The 22,300-nt window shown below is 44.2% G+C and overlaps 1 protein-coding gene and 1 long non-coding RNA gene across 2 annotated transcripts in view; one reads left to right on the forward strand and one right to left on the reverse strand.

The window, feature by feature from the left end:
* Nucleotides 1–8,308, forward strand: LOC142830444 (uncharacterized). Its single transcript, XR_012905683.2, has 2 exons — nt 1–137; nt 7,858–8,308. It is a non-coding gene; the product is annotated as an uncharacterized LOC142830444 (long non-coding RNA).
* BAG3 (BAG cochaperone 3) overlaps nt 7,185–22,300 on the reverse strand; it is a 27,908-nt gene continuing 12,792 nt past the window's right edge. Inside the window, exons 2-4 of the mRNA XM_006111398.5 lie at nt 14,161–14,517; nt 11,420–11,806; nt 7,185–8,464 (exon numbers count right to left, since the gene is read on the reverse strand). Coding sequence (XP_006111460.1) covers nt 7,709–8,464; nt 11,420–11,806; nt 14,161–14,517 — 1,500 coding nt within the window. The 3' untranslated portion in view covers nt 7,185–7,708. The remainder of the gene's footprint in view (nt 8,465–11,419; nt 11,807–14,160; nt 14,518–22,300) is intronic.

The raw sequence follows: 22,300 nt of genomic DNA on the forward strand, positions 1-22,300 counted from the left end.
CTGTGCTGCAGGTAGAGGTTACCAACCCTCCAGGCTTGGCTTGGAGTCTCCCGGAATTGGCATTGATCTTCCAGTGACTATTGAAAACAATCCTGGAAATGTTAATAGAATATTTTAAGAAAATAACATCTTGTCAGGTTGGTGGAAAAAAAAATATGGAATAGTTTCAGTCCAAGTTGGCAGGGTGAGTTCTGGACAAATGGAAAATCCTGCTGCCTGTGGTACTTTTCTCTCAGTGACAAACCTGCAGCTCTAATTAAAACCAGTTGTAACAAAGTTCAATACTTAGGCCAAGATTTATAAAGCAACTTAAGTATGGGAGTGCTCAGAGTGGCAACGCTTGACTGAATGAGCAGCCTGCACCTCATTGCTGATAGGACGGAGGCTCCTTATATCTCTTTTGCAAATTGAATTTGTTTTATAACACTTTTAGGGCCCCTTTCCTGGGTCTAGCTGAGCTATGCTTGGCATAGGACACCCAAAGACACAGCAATGACTTTGTGTCCCCAGTTAAGGTAGCCAGGTGTCCAGTATTGACCCGCAGAGTCCGGTATTTTCACCTCCTGTCCGCTAAAAAAAATTCAGAAAATAGCGGACACCTAAAATGTCTGGTATTTTCTGATTTTTCTTTTTTTCCTGGCCAGGAGGCAAAAATCTCAGGTGCTTACCTGGTTCCACAGGGGAGCTGTTTGGCCTGGAGCAGGGAGACAAGATGGCAAACAGCCACCGGGAGCCTATTCGGGCCAAAAAGCTTCAACGGCATTTCTTAAAGGGGCCATGCTGTGTGGGTTTTAAATTTTTTTTTGCTGAATAACCATCGGGGTCTTTTTTTTTTTTTCTCTCAACACCTTTGGTCTCCCCCCTTTTTATTTTCTCAACAGAATTTTTTCCCCAATCGTTTTTTTTGGGGGTGGGGAGCAGTGTTCGGTATTTTTGATTAAACCCTACCCCCAGTCTCCATTGCTGCTTTTAATACGTTTGAGCAAACTTATGTAACCCCCAAGGAGATTGCTTGGATTCCCGGGGCTTTGTCTGCTGGCAGCTCAGGGAGAAGCACTCTGAGTTTGCCTTGGCTCCCCCTCCCTACCAGGGCCAGAGTCTGCCTGGCAACCCACAGGGAGTGAGATGCCCCTCCCAGGGGGAAGGAGAGACCATTGTTGAGGGGAGTCTGGAGCCAGCCAGGAAAAGGGGAGGACTGAGTGTGTGGGAGCTAGTAAGCCCCAGGCCTGCATGCAGGGTTCCCCCTGAGAGCTAGCCTCTAGGGACCTGAAGGCAGGATCCCTCAGCTGGGTTTATGTCTCCACTGTTGATTCCCAGTTGTGGAGTTTGCTGGGAGGCTTCCCCAGCCAGGCGGAGTTGGCTCTCCAGCTCCCTGGGTGAGAGAGTCACTGCATGGTCAGCTGGGCTCTAGCAGCAAGTTCAGGGCTGCTGCCTGCTGTGTGGGTCTGGAGGCTGGCCTGGGAGGCTATAGTTTTGAATTTTGGTGCAGTTGTGGGGTCTGCATCTTGAGCCCTGCACCCCTTCACGGTGAGGGGAAATTCTGGGACCGAAGCAGCCTGGTTCCTGCTTGAAGAGGACCCCTGTGAGAAGAGAGCAGCCCCTTTGCAGAGACTGAGTCATCTCTCAACCTGAGGCTCATTCATGGAGTGTGTGAGTGCACCAATTTTTAGTTAGTAAGTCAGGGAATTTGTTTGGGGATTTTATTACCTGCAGCCTATTAAACTGTGGAGGGATTTGCTGCCTTCTCCCATTTGTGAGTCCTTTGGGCTGTACTGGACCTAGTCAGCCCCACTGCTAAACCTCTGCAGAGAAGGATTGTGTGGTCAACAGTCATCAAGGGCCCCAACAAAGTACGCGTACCAACGGGACACTAACTTCACAGTTGCAGGGCACCGGTGACCCTAAAAATAATGTTTTACCCTGTTCTGTTATAATTGTCTCCTGTTTAATATAATTGTGTTTATTATAGTGTATGTGTTTGTGTTATTTTCTGGGAGTCTCCAACTATCTGGCGAATACGTGGGGATTATCCTGGGCTAGAATTTTCCTCCCAAGCTGCCCTGGCAACCCTGCTAGGAAGGAGTGAGGGGGGTGGAGGCACCGCCAAGTACATCAATCAGAAAGAATAAAATTGAGTAGGTGGCGGGATCCAGAAGAACCCAGACCTATCCATCCGAACCTGAAAGGAGATTGGCTCTAAAAGAAGGTAACCAGGTGGAGAGGGGGCGCTACACTTATTACTGTTCAGACTTGCATGGTTTATGACTCCATGCAGTCATAATTGCTGTCTGTGACTGCTAGACCATCAAGATGCTCCAGCAGACCCGCGATACACAACCCCTATTTCAAGGCTTGTGCTGACTGGAGGGCACCATCACAAAGAATGCACCAGAGTAGCACAAAGTGGCCAGAATGTGATCTCCAATGCCCCTTCCTGGCCCGCTACCAACAGGGTTGCCAGGTGTCCGGTATTCTACTGGACAGTCCGGTATTTGCGGTCTTTGTCCCGTTAAAAAAAAAAAAAAATCAGAGAATACTGGACATGTGCAATGTCTGGTACTCTCTTGATTTTTCCAGCTGTGCACCGGACGGAAGCCTGGCATGGATGGAGGGAGCGGCTGGAAGGCGGGGCCATGATTGGTGCTAGGAGCTTGTGATTGTGCAGAAGCCTGGTGGGGGTAGGGGGAGTGGCTGGGACTCCCCTGTCCCCACCAGGCTTCTGCACAGTCACAGGCTCCCAGTGCTGATCGCGGCCCTGCCTCCAGCTGGGACTCCCAGATTGGGAGGTGGTGCTGCCATTGACGCTGGGAGTCCCAGCTGCCACGCAGGGCCATGATCGCCACTCTGTGCCTATCAGAAGGGGCAGGGGGAGAGGCAGTACTTATTATCCTGCACTCCTTTTTTTTTTTTTTTTTTTTGGCTTGATCAAAATACTGTGTGTCCGGTATTTTTGGGGTACCATCTGGCAACCCTATCTACCAATGTTGTGCTTTGGAGTGACTTGGGTGAGGAGTAGCAGTAATACTTAATCACTCCTTATAATTAGTCTAGAATGCCACCTCTCCAATTCTCTTATCCTTCTGGATAGGGAGTGGAAGAAGCCTCCAAGAACAAGTAAACAGACATGAAGTCTGGGAAGTAATCAGCAAGTACAAAGCTGGTTACTTACCCTCTGGAGCAAGGAAGAGCCAGGCAATGAACTGTGTCGCATTGTGGACCCTTGTCTGCTCTTAGGCAGCATTAACTGCCTGTGGCTCCTTGCTCAGGGTAGTATAGCCATACATAAATAGCCAAAAGGCTATATTTATGAGAAACACAATGCCTGTCTTTGCTGGTGGTTTAAATATAGAGAACGAGCCACTACTGGCATTTAAAATATCACTGGCTTGACAAGATAGTGTGATCAGAAAATAGCCCAAGCCTGGACTGCAATTCTGTCTGCTGGTTTTATATATTCTTATTGCTACTCTCTTTTTCGGGGGCAGAGGGAACATGCCTCAGATTTTGAAACGTCTCAGAGTTTGGGGTCTGTTTTGGAGGGCTTGGAGGTGGTTTTTTTTTTTTTAAATAAAATCCAATGTGGTATCCATTAGTTGATAGCAAATATTAGGCAACTTTGTATTTGTTACAGAAAACCCTCTGGACATTATCATTTTTTAAAAATAATTATTGCACCTGCAGAGTAGCCACTTAAACTTACATACCAGCACACATTCTGCACTCCAAAGCATGGTCCCACTTTTGAGTATAGCACTACTTAGAACAGGGGTGAGCAAAAGAGCCTCCGTGGGCCGGATCCAACCCGCCAAGCGGGTTGATCTGGCCAGTGGAGGCCCTGCTTCTCCCCTGGGCCTGGGGAGGGTGTGAAGCTTCCTCCTGCCCTGCCAGGAGCATGCAGCTCTTTGAAGTGCCATGGGTAAAAGGGCCTCCGTGGGGCGGGAGGAGATGTTACGTGCTCCCCTACCCCCTCGCTGATTGGCCTGGGAGCGGGGGAGTACACAAAACCTCCTCCCACCCTGCAGGGAGCATATGGCACTGTGAAATACTGCATGCTCCTACAAGACGGGGGGGAGGGAAGGTTTCACGCACTTCCCCCCAGCCCTGATTGGCCTGGGGGTGGGGGAGCTTGCGAAGCCTCTTCCTGCCCTGCCAGGGGCATGGGTGACTAGTGGGAAGGGGGGGGGGAAGAGAAAGAGGCTCCCTTATCCCCAGACCACTCATGGTCTGGGGATGGAGAAGCCCAGAAGCATCCTGGCCCTAACTCTTCTGGGGTGGCCACCGGCCAAAAATTATTGCCCACCCCGACTTAGAATGTCCTGTGGATGGACTAGGGAAGGCAAGTGTGCAAGTACCTGATTTGTGAATGTAGCAGAGTCACACTGGCTAGTTATAAGGGGGCATAAGGCACTTCCTTTCTCAACTGTGCTGGCTATCATCATGGATAGTAATGCAGGACCTGAAGCAGGCTCTGCAGAGCTGCAAGTGAGCAAGAGGGACAAAATTTGACATGGCCTTGGCTTCTTCCCATTTCCTTCAATATGCTGGGTCGCAGATACATGGCTGTATATGCCATGTTGGGTGAAGTTGACTCTCTCTGTTAGCATCAAGGGAACTGGGAGGCAGCTCATGACACATGGACAACGTAAGTTCCTGCTCCTCATTGAAGGCAGATGCTCCTCTCAGGATATAACCTTACTCCATGAGTAGTGTTATTGACACGAATGGAGTGATATATACATAGAGTGCTATTTATTGTGACTAAGGCTATCAAAATCTGGCTCCTGCTCCACTTGTCAATATATATGTCATGAAGTTTTGACTCGCTATACTCTGAATAATCTTAAATAGCATTATGTGACTATTACGTGCAGTGATGTATTAATTGGCAGTGTAATGCCTTTATTTCAAAGCTAAGTATAACCTTATCATCTAGAGAAGAAACAATATGCTTCAGTAATGACAATAGACTGACTACCTTCTTAACTTATTAGTTACCTTTAATATCAAATCTTTGTAATATCCCGCGGCAGGGAAAGAACACAAGGGGAATCTTTACCTCCAAAGGCTCTTCTTGTTTACAGGTGATTTGCTGGAAGCATGAGTGACTTCCCCAATTTAAATTTTTGTTTTATGTTGTCAGAGCTGTGTGTCTTCTCAGATGAAACTCTGCAGGAGGAAGTGCTACTTAAAGTGAGTTCCTGTAAGAATTATTACAGGCTGTTGAATTTTTGCACCTCCTTTACCAGAATGACTACAGAGCTGGTCATAAAGCTACAAGCAGCCACTAGTCACACATTGCTGTGTATATTTACTTGGTGGTACTGATGATCAAAATGAAACTGAAGCAAACAATCTCCTATAGATTAACTAGTCAGTAGACAGATCATAGCTTTTAGCTTTGCAGTAAATAGGTCTCTTAAAACCTTGATCGATAGGCTATATAATTCTGCTGGAATAAATTATTTGACAACACCAAACCCTTAATGGCTACATGCCTTTGATAATCAAGGTATGAAATCAGTTTAATTTATGCCAGTTTTAATTGCCAATTTATTCCCTTTCCAGCTTTAATTAACTGATTTCACACACTAATCATTTATGCTAGATGAGTCTCACACATTGCAAATACATATGCTTATAAAAAGATTTTTCTTGTCTATTTTATAATTTAAAAGAGAAGCCATAAACCTTTTGAGAATAAACATCAGAAAACTTGTTGGGCCTGAATCTCTTCTCGCTTGCAGTGGCCAGACTCTGCTGCCTTCAGTGAAATTACTTCTGATTTACATGGATGTAGTTGAAAGAATAATTAGGCCTCTTGTTTAACTATACAGTAAAGTGGATTGCTTAGAAAAGTGCATTAATTGTTTTGCCAGATACAGGGGGTAGTTGGCCCTGAAATAAACTCACCCAACAGAAGATGGGTTCTTGTTAATCCCACTGATTTGCTATTACAGAAATTAGATGTGAACACAATATGTGGAATTATGGTGAACTTCAAAAGTGGAAGCCATTGTATGTTTAGTGACATGATTTGCTTTGGCAAGGTTTCATATAAGAAAATACCTTCAGAGCATTAACGCTGAATACCAGCAGGCCACATAGCAAATATGAAGTATCCATACAACAACAAAAATCAGAAATCAGACAGCTGATAAACAGCAGCAAGAGGAAGTACAGCCCAGGTACACCATAGCCCTTATTAGAAAGCAGGTGTAAACAGACATTACCTAAAACCACAATATTAAAAAAAATAGAATAAGTTATATAGTCTGTTTTCAGTACCAGGACCAGGACTGTTAAACATTCACAAATGATCTGGAAAAAAGGAATAAACAGTGAGGCAGCAAAATGTGCAGAGGATACAAAACTACAGGATAGTTAAGTCCCAGCAGACTGCAAAATGCTACAAAAGGCTCTCTCAGAATTGGATGACTGGGCAATAAAATGGCAGATGAAATTTACCACGTTGATAAATGCAAAGTAATGCATATTGGAAAACATAATCCCATCTGTACATATAAAATACTGCATGCAGATGTGGTAGCTCCCATCTCAAAAAAAAGGGGGGGATTAGAAAAGATTCAGAAAAGGGCAACAAAAATGATTAGGGAAATGGAATGGCTTCTCTGAGATGAGATTATGAAAACTGGGATTTTGCAGCTTGGAAAAGAGATGACTAAGGTGTTATGATGGGGATCTATAAAATCATGACTCATGTGGGGAAGGTAAATAAGGAAGTACAATTTACTCCTCATAACACAAGAACTAGGGGGTCACCACTTGAAATTGCTAGGGAGCAGGTTTAAAACAAACAAAAGGAAGTATTTATTCACATAAGTCAACTTGTGGAACTTCTTGCCAGAAGATTTTGTGAAGGATAAAGGTTTCAAAAAAGAACTAGATAAATGTGTGGAGGAAAGGTCCATTGATGGTTATCAGCCAAGACAAAGGCTAGGGACATCATCTCTGCCTTTCTGCCAGAGACTGGGAGTGAACAACAGGAAAGGGATCATTTAATGATTTACCTGTTCTGTTAATTTCTTCTTGAGCACCTGTATAGTCCACTGTTGGAAAACAGAATACGGAGCTAGAGGGACCTTTGGTTTGACCCAGTATGGCCATTCTTAAGTTCTTAATTGTTTCAAAATACTCAACTTTCTAATTTATAAACCACAAGACAGTCAGATTTGTTATTTTATTTCCCTTTTAAAATATAGCACTGAAGTCCTTCACACGTATAAATAGCTCTACAATTTCTTACACACTTCTATGAGTTTTTACTTAAAGTGCCCATTTGTGAACATTAAAAATAAAATATTTTTGCTAGAGTGGCTACATTGGTAGAAGGGTTTAGTATTCCGGTGAGGCAGGGCTTTGATTTTTACAAAAATAACCTGCAGAAGAAACATTAGAATGCAACTAGTATCAATGTTATCCCAGAGACATTTTACCACCTCAGCTGGCACAAAAGTGTCGTAAGTACAAGACTTATTCTTGAAACATGCCTCTTGTAAAGTGTAAGAATATACAATAAATGCATCATGTTTTTAACCTCTTCCCCTTCCCACAAGTGTTCGTGTCCCAAGCTCCTATGTTGATTTTAAACCAATTGATTAAAAGCTTCTGAAATGGCATGCAGCTTAAAATTCATTTAAAAACACACTTCAAGTTATAAAGTCTGAGAGATTTAAAGTTCACCATGTGACTATGGTTCAGCTGGGTTATTAACTGTGTTTGCTGTGCTGGCAAGATTAGTAAATACTTCTTCCTTAGTTTCAGGTTGATGCGTTTCCGTTTTGGTTTCCTTTTTAGCATCTTCTTTACTTGTATCTTTCCTGGTTTTGTCCACCACAGAATCCATCTCCATTATTTCTCGTGGTGGCTTATTCTCCATCAAGGTTGACTGAAGTCCATAAACCTGAACTACCTCCGGGACATCTTCTGCTTTCTGCTCAAGTCTTTCCAAAATATTCTGGACCTTCCTTACCCCATCTCTCCTGGCCTGGCGCACATCTGCACGACCCTCAGGATCCACTGAGTCTAGGGCTAGCAACTCTTTGGTCAAATACTCTTCAATCATCAAGTATTTTTTATCAGTTTTCTTGCCTTGGAAGGAATCAACTGCCTGTTCGTGCATCTGTACATTCTCCAGAATTGCTTCCACTTTCAAGACACCAGGATGCTTCTGTGTTTCTTCCGCTTCCATCATCTTCTGTGGCGAAGTTTCTTTAGAAGCAAGACTCTCCTCTGGAGGTGCACCCTTAGCAGGACAGGGAATCTTTTCATAAACCTTTTCTGTAGTGGGTGGAGGTTTCTGTTGTGGTGGTTTAGAGTCTGGTTCTTTGTGAAAGATTTGAATTGGGATGTAAGATGAAGGCATCTCAGTTCCTGATGGGCTTGCCTTGTTCTCAGGTATGCTTTCAGGTAGTGGTTCTTGGAGTGGGATTTGTTGCTGAGAAGCCTGAAGAAGGAAAGTTTATTATTGTAAGACATGCAAACAATGTTATTTCCTTCATTTGTAAACAAATTACAGCTTTTGGGCCAAGATTTTCAACAGTGAATAATGATTTTTACTGCCCAATTTGAGACTCCTTAAATGAGCTGGATATTCAGAATGTGTTGAGCACTAGTGTTCAGAAAAATCAAGCCCTTTTAAAAAGGTGTTTCAGGTCAGATATCCACAAAAATCAGGTCACCTAAATCACTAGTTCCTATGGAAAATCTAGGCCTCAAAGCTTTCCTGTCACACTGAGACTTAATTGAAAGATGCTGCATAAAATATAATAGTATAACACTACCTGCTTAATAAACAACTGGCACTGGCAAAATCCATATTTGTAAACACTGTCATTGCCAACTTAAGACTATTTCCAAAGGTTATTAACTTTTTTTATTGGGGGATCGGAGGGGGGGGGGAGGAAGAGATACAGCCTCTCTGCATCATTCAGGAGATGCTGTGGAACCAGACATGGTTGGCAACTGGCCAGCAGAACCCTCTTCTCCATTCTGCAAGATCTGGGCCCTTCTTCTGATCCCTAATCTCAACTCAGTAAAGGGCCTGGGGGACGGGGGAAAAGGGCAGATATGCCAAGGGCAGGAAGGGAGATGGTTGATCTCAGCCAAAAGAAATAAGCTTAGATACTATTATAGTCTGACAAGTGATGATGCAAACCCTTGAGTAGTTATACCACCAAAATTACAATCCCTGAGTATACATCAGTGTTCAGTGATTTATTTAACCCCCTACTATAGAATATTGTCACTTTTACAGGAGGAATCGATGACTTACTTTATAGTCTCATTACTACACTGCAAAGTTGAAACTATTTAATTCTCTTGTGCCCTGGTGTTAGATGTTTTAGGCAAGTTTTATCTATAATCCTGTTTCCTGTACTTTTAAAAACACTTTGATTAGATTAGTAAAAACACTTGGAAAGGATGGACTACATTCAAAGGACTGTTTTTCAAAGTAAAGTCGATAGCCATGAGCATTAAATAAGACCCCCCCCACACCTCCAGTGATGCAAGTTACACTGACCTAAGCGTCAGTGTGGACGGTGCTATGTTGGTGGTAAAGGTTCTGCTGCTGAAATAGCTATCATTGCTTGCAGGAGCTGGAATAATTAAATCATCAGGAGAGCTCTCTTGTCAGCTCAGTGTCAGTACTAGCAAGAGGGCACAGCTACTCTGATGTGAGATATGTAGTGTCGCCATTGTCTGAGGTAGGAGTTGTCAGGTTTTAACAATCTATGCACTTTATTTTTGTCCCTCTTGATTTGACTTGAAAGTAACCATCCAAGATCATTGTTCTTTTGTTAATGCTTATTTAATTAACAGTGTTTCAGATGTTGAGTGACTAAGATGCAAAGCCTGTTACAATGTATCCACAAGAGAGACAACACTACAAACCTAGAACTGTCAGAATGAGACAAAAGGGCATCAAAGCAAATTACAAGGTGTTGCGATGAAAACCAGAGGTAGCAATGCTCTGTGGTCTGGACACAGGATTGGGAGGCAGGAGAGTCAGAGTTCTTTTACCTTCTCCTTCACTGATGCATGGCATGGCACTGGGAAAATCACTTAGACCAATTATTTATTACCAATCCATAAATATTGATGTACGGTACTTAAGTAAGCAGGCTAATTTTCAGGGCAGTACGCACTGAAGAAAATATGTTTGCCTGAGTAAAGACTGGATAAAACCTAATTAAGGGCCTTACATTAGCCCCTTCCACTCCTCCCCCAGGTTAAAACTTAGTTCATGTCATCAATTCTGCATTTTGATTCCCCCAATACCCTTTACTAATATTGTTCATATTCTAGAGTGGGTTTTCAAAAGGACTCAGTTTTGACCTAATTCTGCTCCCTGTGACTTCAATGGGAAAAGCCCACTTTTGAGAGGTTTAGTTACTTAATTTATAGAAATCCATTTAATGCAGATTTTTGCATTTTTCATGTTAATTATATTCTGATCTGTACAAGTGGCTTAATTCTATCTTCAGATGTGTGAGCAACTGTTTGAGGGCAGAATATGATCCTAAGTACTGTTCTAAAATGGCTGACTGTAAAACAAACAAATACAGAGCTTTTCAGGGAATGTACCTAGTAAAAATGTAATCCTTCCCTTCACTGTATCAGATACCACCACACTGTCTGTCCATGTGACTCTGGGCATGTCAAAACTTTGTAGTCTAGTAATTGCTAATCTTGGTCAGTGCTCCTCATTTCTTGTCCTGTATCTTGCTATTCAAGTTCACGGTTCTATAAAATGGATATTGTTATACCCACTTGACTTTATGACTCTCAGTTAGTGAATGTAACGTGTTGTGAAATCTTTCAGATGACAAGCACTAAATAGTGTTCTATTTTAGAGTTTTACATGGTATTACAATTATAGAAAATTACTGTCTGTGTGGTGGAATTTGACTATCCTGAATTAATTGCAGAATTGGATACGTTGTCACTGAATGCATTAAATTAAGCAAGAAAACACTATGTAGGAACAGACTCTAAAGTAGATGAGTATCCTCTATCATAATGATAAATAGTGGTTACTTTCTGAACATGTTGCTGTAATCACTGAAGATAAAGTGGCACTATTACTATAAATTCCATTGGCCTGATTTTCCTCAGAGTGTCCTATGTAAGAATGAGGATTTTAGCACCCTATTGTGTGAATTGCTAGTTTTGATGAGAAGACAGTGCCTCAGTAACATGGTGGTACTGTCAAAAACAATACTGAAGGCCAGATCTTCAGCTGGTGTAAACTGGATTTATGTGAGCTGAGGATCTGATGCTGGAATTATGTTGGTGAAATTGTGTGTGTTTATTAGTATAATCCAGATACTTAACTTTAATCTCAAAAGCACAATTACTATAGGAAAAAAAAAAAGATTTTTCTGATCATTCTGCTTACCTGGGGTCTGTCCACAACTGTCTGTACTCTGATGGGAACTGGGGACTGCATCTGAGTGGTAACTCTGGCTGGTGAACTTTCACGACTTGACGAGCCCGTCTGAGACCTTCTGAATGGGGATTGCTCTCGTGCTGGCTTGGGCTCCCACTCATCAGCTTGAATCTTGTGATACACTGGATGGTGGACTTGGTAATCACTTTGCTGAGCAGGGTAGTGTGTCTTCTGTGCCTGATGATAGATTTGTGGTGGTTGCCTGAGACCTTTTTCCTCATGGATCACAGGAATTGGAATATAACCTCGACGGACTGGATGGCTTCCTGTGCTGGGCCTTCCTGATGGCTGAGGGGAAACTGTCTGAGATTCAGAAGTGGTAGAAGATTGAGGTTGCTGTAAAAACAAGATTCACAAATTAGTGATGTTTCACATTTTTATTATATTGAAAGGCAGCCTCAACGTTTGTCCCCCTCACTCTCTACAGACACACCCTCACCCAAAGTGTGTAGGAGTGGGAGAGTAGTGGTGTAATCTGTTTGCACATCAGGATTTGGTTTCTCTGGTTTTTGCTAGGGGACGTGCTGGACAATTGCAGAACTAGTGAGAAAGCATCACATAAGAGATGAAACCTGAGCTGCAGCATTCCCTGACAAGGGATGGGACATTTAATTAGATTCCATCTGAACCTTTGTACTTGTTTAAACAGATTATATGGGAGGCAAAGAGTTAAGCAAACTAAAGAATCTCCCCTCCCTCCATCATAAACAATGTTGCCTTGGCCACACCAACTTCTACCTGTGTGAATGCTAGACTGACTTTCCAGTTTCCTAAAGGTGCATCTCCACTGGTGGTAGCCATGCTAATGCAGTTGTGGCATTTTAACTAACTGTTGTCTGAACACTGCTCAGAATGAATGTAAGTAATATGCCAGTTAAAATGCTGGTGGCACACCTTGTCTAACCCAGTGCTTCCACTATTGGAACTCTTGGAGGAGTTGTACTGTCTGGATATTTTAGGAAAATAATCCTTGGCTGTATCACACTTCAGAGAAGGCAACAATACCCTTTTGACAGGTAACACACTTTAGTTTGTTCCCACGCCATTTTTGTGTATCCCTACCAACCAATGTTTGTAGCAAGGAATTCTGAGAATCTGGACAGCTGACCCACAGGGCTTCGATAAGGGGATACTGCTTAGAAGACATGCATGAGACTAAGGGGGGATATGAGAGAGGTCTATAAAATCATGACTGGTGTGGAAAAAGCGAGTAAGGGAAAGTTATTTACTTACTCCCACAATATAAGAACTAAGGGTCACCAAATGAAAATAGGTAGCAGGTTTAAAACAAACAAGTTTTTCTTCACTCAGCACAGTCAACCTGTGGAACTCCTTGCCATAGGATGTGGTGAAGGCTAGGACTTTAACAGGGTTCAAAAGAGAGCTATATAAATGCATGGAGGTTAAGCCCATCAATGGCTATTAGCCAGGATGGGTAGGAATAATATCCCTAGCCTCTGTTTGTCTGGAAATGGGTGACAAGGGAGGGATCACATGAGGATTACCTGTTGTGTTACCCTCCCTCTAGGGCATCTGGTATTGGCCACTGTTGGCAGACTGCACACTGAGCTAGATGGACTGTTGGTCTGATCCAGTATGACCATTCTTATGTTCACATTGTGTGGTTCAGCAATACATGGGATAGTGTACAATGGGAAGTCCTTTTGCACATAGCACTGGGAGAAAGCTAACTGACCAAAGTGGTTATACAAACATGGCTGAGGAATTCTGGCCACAATGGGGAAGAGCGGGAGGGGGGAGAACAGTAGCTATTTCATCATGTAGCACCCTGGGCTTCAAGGACAAAAACATAGTTATCAACAATGCTGTGGTGTATGGACAAATCATATTTTGAGCAATTCCTGCCAGTAGTTGAGTACAAACTCAATTAAAAGATGTAATATGGCTGAATTTTAACATCCACTCCCCACTCAGCTAAGGGCTGGGAAAACTTAAGCTGTAAGGATGTTCTCAGCTCCAGCTCTCCAGAAAAAATAGGAAACCAAGTTCTGGTACTTCTGACATTTAAAAAGAAAAAAAAAAAGATTCTGCTTGCTTTGTATGGAAAAAAATCTTTGATTACGAATATGTTAGCAAAGGGTAGAGACAGAAAAGTTACTTTCGGGTCATCTTTAAAGCGTTTTTTAATGAACTCATCACGTTATATGCATTTAATAATAATATGCACCTTAAATACCCAGTTCCAAACAGTGCAGTTAGGTAGATTCTAAAATGGTCCCCCTATTAAACAACTAAACAACAACAGCCTTTTTTTTTTTTAGTTTTTACACTGTTCCATAGTTGTCTCTCAAGACGCCCTAGGCTCAGTTCTGCTCTCACTTACACGGGTGTAAATCCAGAACAACTCCCTTAAGTCAATCAGTGTGAGAAGGGAATCAGGCTTTATGTACCTCAATTTCTGAATCAAGAGACAGAAACCATCTATGTGCAACTCTTTCTACGGTGTCATATGTGACTGAGCCATTGTAGTCCTAGCAAAAATGTAAAGCATTTATGATGAAGTGACTGTCGGCAGAACGGTTAAAAAGTGTATTTTTGTTTTAATACATGGAAAGTAATTCGATGGTAAATTTGGGTTTTTGAGAGATAAGTCAGTAGTAATGCCATTTTAGGTTACAAATGGTGGAGAGCAATATATAAAACATGCCCTGGCATGACAGACAAGTTACCTCAGGCCCATGTGAGACTGGAGTTTGGGCTGTTGCAGCTGCTGTTGTCTGTCCACATTGTTTATCTGTCTGAGCAGCTTCAGCTGGTCCTCTAGCAGGGGACTCCGAACGGGCATAGGCCCCCCTTATAGGTGACTGTGCCCGCTTTGTGGTGGGAACAGTTTCTGCTGTGTATCTTTGCATGCCAGGTTGATGAGCAGAGTAATATGGCTGCTGCTGTCTGTTCTCAGCACCTTCATGGGTAACTGGAATAGGGATGTAGCCAGCACGAAGTTGAGGGTATCCCATGCTTCCCTCTCTTACTTGTGGCTGCCTTGGAGTGTCTCGAGAAGGACCATTTGCAGACGTCTGGTCCTCCTAAAAATTAAACCACATAGGAAAGATTTAGAAATAAGGATCAATGCAACTCCTAAGAACAAGTAATCTTAAGCCTCTGTCTTCAAAGCAATAACAGAACTGTATGTCAGAACTTTGAAACCTCCATTATTTCTAAATAAATTATTTTGCATCAACAACTGGTATCGGGTATCAAATTTTAATGCAGAGGATAACTACAGTTGCTAATCATTTAGAATTGTGTGAAGCAAGGGGGGGAAAAAAGATGATCCAGTTATCTGTCAAGGGATATTTGCAAGTTTTCACTTATCATACGAAGCAACTAAAGCCTCAAATATATCCATATTTTTCACATTTCATGACGAATTCTGATCTGACACACATTTTATACTAGTGTAATTCCACTCACTTCTATGAATATGCCTGATGAACAGCAGTGCGAGATTAGAAAGAGATCCCTCAGCACCTTTTAGGATCAAGCCCATTTGAAATTAAAGAAATTCTCAAGAATACAGGAGACTATGAGAAAAGCTATGTTTGTCAGTTCAGGTTGGACCTCCCTGGTTCAGCACCCTTGGAACAAGGGAGTTTGCTGGACATGGGGAGGTCTTGAATGGGGAGGAGGCTCTGGCGTCGCTGCTGGGCTCTTTTACCCAACCACCTAACACCAATGACCCTGGCCGCACAAGCTCCAGTGGCCCTGCTGGCACTCAATCCCACCAGCTGTGGGTACTGCAGCGGCCCCCCCCCCCCTTCTTGGCCCCACCAACTGTGGGTAGGATTGCCAGATGGCTTCTGAAAAAATACCGAACAAAAAAAAGAACAAAAAAAACCCAACAGCGTGGCCCCTTTACGAAACGCTTTTGAGGCTTTTTGGCCCTAATAGGCTGCCAGCGGCTGCCCACCATCTTGCCTCCCTGGACTGGGCCAGAGAGCGCCCCCGCAGAACCCGGTAAGCACTAGGGTTGCCAGGCTGCCTCCATATTGAGCCAGATTTTCACCTCCTGGCCGGGGGGGGGGGGGGGGGGGGGGAAGAGAGAGAGATCAGAAAGTACCGGACATTTTTGGTGTCTGGTATTTTCTGAAATTTTTTACAGGACAGGAGGTGAAAATACAGGACACCTGGCAACCCTAACTGTGGGCTCTGAGGCACCCCCTGCTCTGGGCTGCAGCAGGCCCGCCAGCTTCCTGGCCCCACTGTCTGTGGGCTATAGTGTCCCATGGGCTTTGCTGCCCCACTGGCTATCTGCTCCCAAGCTCAGGCTTCCTCTGCTGGGCTCTTTAGTCCAGCAACATCCATGGTCCAGTTGGACCAGAGAGTCCCAGGCCATAGAGATTCAACCTGTATTGTATTTTCCCCTAGCTTTTAAATGAGTGTTCTTGATACATTTTTCAGTATTCTGTATCTAATTTCAACAAAATGGGATTAAGTTGCAATAGCTGCTCAGGGGAGAACAACAAAAGAAAGAGAGGATACCAAAAGGAAATCTAACAAAGGGAATGGAACAGAAGTATACATGGTGTTGGATTATACTTATACTAAAACTCTGCATCAAAATGAAAGTGGTTTGTACCAAGATTCCTCATAAGTCCTCTAATAAAGTTCTTCCTGCAACTGTCATTCTATTTTGAGGCTCTCCTAAGGGCCAAGTTCCAGATGTATTTGAGTAAGATCATATAACAAGCACTCCCCCACACAGAGGGCAATGTCATTGGGAGAGCTTAACAAGAGGACATAATAGGATTTCTAACACTTCTAATGTAGTGTTAAGTGGTGGTGTAACCAGAAAAGTTACTTAATTTTGTGGCAGTGTCATATGAAGCAAACCAATTCACTGAGACGAAAGTTATTTTCCAGTCAGATCAGGCCTGGGCAAAACACCCCTCCACTCCTGTGGGCAGGATCCAGCCTGCAGACACAGCAGGGAGGCTCAGGCAGAATCCCCTGCTTGCTCCAGCCCCCGCATGCTGCTCAGAAAAAGTGGGCCATTTGTTTTTCCACAACTGTGAGCAGCGGGGAATGCTGTTTCATGAGATGCTCCTGCCCCCAACACAATCCCATTGCCCGTTTTCTGGGAGCTTCCTGTTTCAGTAACATGCAGTGGGCGAAGCACCAATCCCCCCTCCCCTCATGCTCTTATTCAGAGCACACAGCCCAGCCCTGCAGCCTGTGTGGGGCTAGGGATGTAAGCGACTAGTCGACTATCCGACAAGCATATGCTCAACTAGTCTGTCCTCCCCTGCCTGTATCAGAGGCAGGGGAGGGGGGGGGGGGAGCAGGAGCCGGTGCCAGGGGGAAGACAACTTAAAAGTTGGTTCCCCCCAGAAAGATCTCTGCGGGGGCCAGGGGAGGCAGAGATGCGAGGAAATGGTGTGCTAGGGACTGCTTCAGAAACGGTGCTGGGGGGAGCCAGCTTTTAAGCTGCTTCAGTCCCCACTTGTGCTGGTCCCAACCCAATTGCTGCACCTCTTCCTTTGACATGTACAAAAGCCACCCACCTTACCCCAAACTCCCTTCTGCACCCAACCATCATCCCAGACCCTGCACCTCCTCCATTAATGTCTTGGATGAGTGGGGCCCTTGACCACTTTCCAAAAGTCTTGGAGTGCACACCCCTCCCATCACAAATTATTGCCCATCCCGGAGTCAGATCCTGAGTGAGCCTCCTATATGCCAGTATCTCCTTAAAACAGAAGCAAAATGCAGGACAATGTAGCACTTTAAAGACTAACAAGATGGTTTATTAGATGATGAGCTTTCGTGGGCCAGACCCACTTCCTCAGATCAAATAGTGGAAGAAAGTTGATCTGAGGAAGTGGGTCTGGCCCAGGAAAGCTCATCATCTAATAAACCATCTTGTTAGTCTTTAAAGTGCTACATTGCCCTGCATTTTGCTTCAGCTACCCCAGACTAACACGGCTACATTCCTTAAAACAGAGTACTGAGAAACTCAGCAAGTTGTAATTGTAGATAATGCTACTGTTTTTCACTAATGGGTCAGCCTAAATGAAGCACTTCATGTCGTGAAGGGGCTCAAATCAGAGGGGCCTGAATTTATTTTCCTGGGTGTCAATTAAGAGCAACTTCCATGAAGTCAGGGAGGAAAAGCAGGCCCAGAACATTTTCAGAGAAAAATATTTTTAGTTTAGCCAGTACAAGACTACAGGTCTGAGTCTGATCGCACAATGGCTTTTACATTAGTGTAACTAGTTATTATTTCAGACTTAAACAGATGTAAGAACAGAATCCGCACTTGTGTATGTATAGTCTTGGGGTTGCTGGACCCTTAGTAGAAACAACTAGGTCCTCTTCACCAATCCACCCTTCAGTGGATTTACTCCTACAAATATAAATCTGGATCACCACAGTGTGGTGTTCCTAGCACTACTGGCAGCTATTCATCTCTAGGTACTTGAGGAACATACGCTTAAGTTGGGAAACTGAGTTTACCTGAAAATCAAGAACAGTCAGCAAGTAGCAACTGAAGCCATGTGCAAAGCAGAATTTCTGCCAAATGAGAGGAGCTAACAATGCTGCCTAACAGTCAGGAATATTGATGATTCAGTGCTCGGAAGAAACACCTTGCTGCCTAGGCTGAGTCATTAGACTCAATGCCTGGTCAGCAGCAGCTGCTCCACAAAACCCTTCTGAGATCTAAGGGTAGTTACATAGGTTTGCCTGAATCATGCCACCCAGCTGGAATGACTCGTGCAGATCTCCCCACTCTAGCATGGAAGAAAGGGTTGTCTGTGGTATTGTCCTTCCCTCATATAGACCTTGTAGAAGATGGCGGCTCACTGGGTAGGAGATAATGATATACAGAGGTTAGAGCCTGAGTGGGCCAAGAGGACCTAAAATAAGATAAACTATAGCTTCAGGCAACATTATCTTTCCCATGGCGGGGCAGTCCTTGTTGGCAAGACTTCAATTGAGACCCCCTATCAGGAAGCTGCTAATGGCCAGTACTGAGCCAAACTCTTCCTTGGAATCTCAGAAGTCTGCAAAGTTTCGGGGTAGACCTTACAGCCCCAATTCCAATCCCCAACAGAGTAATCTGGAATGATCTGAATCCTTGTGAAAGTTTCCTCTACCACCCACCATAGGATTTATCTCCCATCATACCCAGGGAAAGGGTTGATCTCATCCTATATGATCAAGTTAGGAGGCCCTACAAGTTGTTTTCTTTAGACTGCCTACATTTGTGAACCATTCCAGCTATTTTACAAATCCTCCCTCCACAGTTCAGAGCCTGGTTGGACATGCAAAACAACCAGCCCAACAGCAAAGAGGTGTGTATGTGAGGGTTTTAAAAAAAAAAATGCCAAAATTTGCCTGCGGTAAAATTTTACAGCATGCTTATAAGCCCTGAAAATAGGGTTTATAATGGAAAAACTGACATCACCTTCAACAGAACAGCATGAACTGTATGCCTGTAATTTGCCATTATTCTAATTCCAGTTATACATAAATATAAGTACATCTTTGGAACATTACACATTTAGTCAGTCTCTGTCCTCAAATTCTCTTCATGGTCAATTATAAAAATGATAGCTAGGCATTTGTTTCTCTCTATGTATGTATGCAGGTATTTATGCGGCCTTCATCACTATAGCATCTGAGCATCTCCCACTAAAGCAACAAAATTCTCTGTACTACTCTATCTCCAGAAGTAGCATGAATTGTTAATCACACAGAACACAAACATAAAGAAGGTGATCTAATTATAGCTATTCTTTATAAACCTGACTATTCTCTTTAGCATTTAATTTATACTAACTTAAGCTCGCTACTCAGTAACACGGGGCTGGTCCACACCGGCATAGCTTGGCATACATTGGCATACCTTGCTCTCTCAGGGTATGAAAAATCCACATGACCAAGACACGTAACTGTGCTGACCTATCCCACAGCATAGGCAGTGACAGGTCAATGAAAGAATTTTTCCATTGACCTAGCTACCACCTCCTGAGCTGGATTACCTGTTCTGACAGGAGAAATGACCCTCCCACCAGCATAGGGACTGCCACAGTGACACAGCTGCAGCAGCTTTTCTTCAGTCCAACTTCTCTTCCCCTCCCTCATTTTATCCTTATTTCATCATCTCCCTACTCCTCACTTCTCCCTATGCTTTCAACTTGCCCTTGCAAGTCCACCTCGGAGAATAATCAAGTAAAATGTGACATATGATGAGTCACCATGTATGTAACTAGCCGCAAACACAATCTTACACTGATGTAATTTGTTTTCCAACTGTCAAGTCACTTCCCTTTATCCTGTATCAGTTTCCCCATCTATAAAACAATTTCCTATCTCTGGTGTGTTAGACTTCCCATTTGATGATTTCTAGATGCTGTACAAACTGAGTGCATTAATTTCTATTTTAAAAAAAATCATTACGGAAAGTTTTTTTTTTAACCTTGTTATTACCGATTTATGATCAAATTATAGTGTGTCTAGGCAGGCAAAGCAAAGAATACACACACTGCTATAAAATTTTAAGTGAGCATTGTCAACAAACAGCAGAACAAATAACTACTACAATTTTTTTAATAATTAAAGTATAAGCAAACTAAATCATGTCTTTTCTTGAACTAGCAGTACTGAAATATTACTGTATACTACAAGTGGGTTTGAAGCTATTGTTCCTGAAGCAAACCTAATTAACATTTTCTTTACATATTAAAAATAAACATGGATTTTACATTAAAAATACAACTCCCTTTTCCCTGTAGTTTTCCAAAATCTCTTTGCATACTTTTTTATATCCGCAATCAGCTAATCAGTAGCTTAGCATGGCCTTGTGTTAATAAGGCCTTGTTGATGCTTAAGTGTACTGCTTTAACTAAGCTGGCCTAATTAAAATGAAAAAAACCCAAAATCAATGTAGAAGCATCTCTCCTGGTACAAAAGTGCTCATACTAGCATGGTTTATTGTGGGTTTGATTAAGCAAAATAAGCTTAACTATGTAGGTAAACAAAAAAGAACCCCTCATAACAAACAAAAAATTCTACCCAAGAATCACAAGTAAAACCATCCTTACAATAAATACATCCCCCATATTTTGGCCCTCCGCTCAGGACAGTGCAATCTCACAGCCAGAGTATCTTAAACATTAGTTCTTTATGTAAGACCTCTCCATGAACATTTTGTAGGAAAAAGTACTTTGAAGAGAAGGATGAGATACCTCTTCTAGATTTTCAGTGATTTAACAATAGGTATAGGCAGGGGTCGACATATTATGGAAAACCCTACTCGCCAGACAAAAAAGGGACTCGCCATCCTCCCCCACAAGCCCTTCTCTCCGCCCTGTGCCTACTCCTCCAGTAGCCCTACTCTAATCATGTGAGCTACCCCTCCTCATCCCCTCTCCTAACACACCCCTCTACATACCTGCCCTGCCTCTCTCCTCTGGTGCTGGTCCCTTCCCTGCAGGTGTCTGCCCTTCTGCTTCACCCCCAGAATCTCTTGGCATTTGCACCCTCCTGGTGCCTCCCCCTTTCCTCACTGCCCCTGCCCCCTTTGCTCTTTTCCCTGATACTCACCACCCTCTGCCCCCGTTCCCCTCATGCCCGTGCCCTCACAGATGCCTTGCTCCATCCCCACCTTCCTCATGCCCACCCCTTCTTTCAAGCCTTCTCCCAGCACCTCCCCTTCCCGCCCCCCGTGCCCTTACCCTCTCCTCTCCCAGCATCACCCTGTCCCCCCCTCCCACTGACACCTCCCCTCTTGCCCTTTTCCTCATTGTTTCCACTTGGCCCCCTGGCATTTCTCTCCTGCACCCCTGTCCCTTGATGCTTTCCCCTTTCTTCTTCTTCTTCTTCTCCTAACCTCCTCCCCTCAGCACAAGCCCCTTCCCCATATTTTTCCCCTCCCCACAGCCCAGCCCAGCTCCTTCCCCTCCCCGGGGGCCAGCTCTAGGTTTTTTGCTGCCCCAAGCAAAACATTCCCCCCACCTTTGTTGTTGTCTTTTACACGTTTGCATTTTGCAATGGGGTTTTTTTGGTTTTCTTTTTTGTCTCGGCATTTTAGCCCTATAAATAACAAATAGCATTTTCATTCATTTTTTTCCATAAAGGCAAAGGCGCTTCAAGTGAACTCCCCCTTTCACTCACTGCTGGGTCGCAGCAGCCTTTTTCCTGGCCTGTCCAGTCCCTCCCTATGGACAAGCACCCTGCACTGCCCATTCCAGACCCACAGGGGAAGCAGGGTGCAGGGACAGCACACAGCCAGAGGGGTGCAGGGAACAGTGGGGGAGTACAGGGGGGCACAGGGAACGGGCAGCACACAGCTGGGGGGGAGGGATTGGGGGTAGCAGGGTGTGGTGGAGGCACGGGGAATGGGACGTGGGGAATGGGAGGGGCAGAGGGATCGAGGTCTAGGGGCAGTGCAGGGAACGGGCAGCACACAGCTGGGGGGGCAGAGATCGGGGTTAGCGGGGTGCGGTGGAGGCACGGGGAATGGGACGTGGGGAACGGGAGGGGCAGAGGGATCGGGGTCTAGGGGCAGTGCAGGGAATGGGCAGCACAGAGCTGGGGGGGCAGGGATTGGGGGGAGCAGGGTGTGGGGGAGGCATGGAGAATGGGATGCGGGGAACGGGAGGGGCAGAGGGATCGGGGTCTAGGGGCAGTGCAGGGAATGGGCAGCACAGAGCTGGGGGGCAGGGTGTGAAGGCAGTGCAGAGCCAAAGGGTCACAGGGAAGAGAGAGACCAATGGGTCTGGGGTGCAGGGGAGGCATGTGGAACGAGCGGCACGGAGATAAAGTGGGGCTGGGTGCGTGGCAGGACTGGAGCAGGTGGGGCGG

Source organism: Pelodiscus sinensis, chromosome 8 (genome assembly GCF_052426305.1).
Source record: "Pelodiscus sinensis isolate ZL-2025 chromosome 8, ASM5242630v1, whole genome shotgun sequence".
NCBI classification, from domain to species: domain Eukaryota; kingdom Metazoa; phylum Chordata; order Testudines; family Trionychidae; genus Pelodiscus; species Pelodiscus sinensis.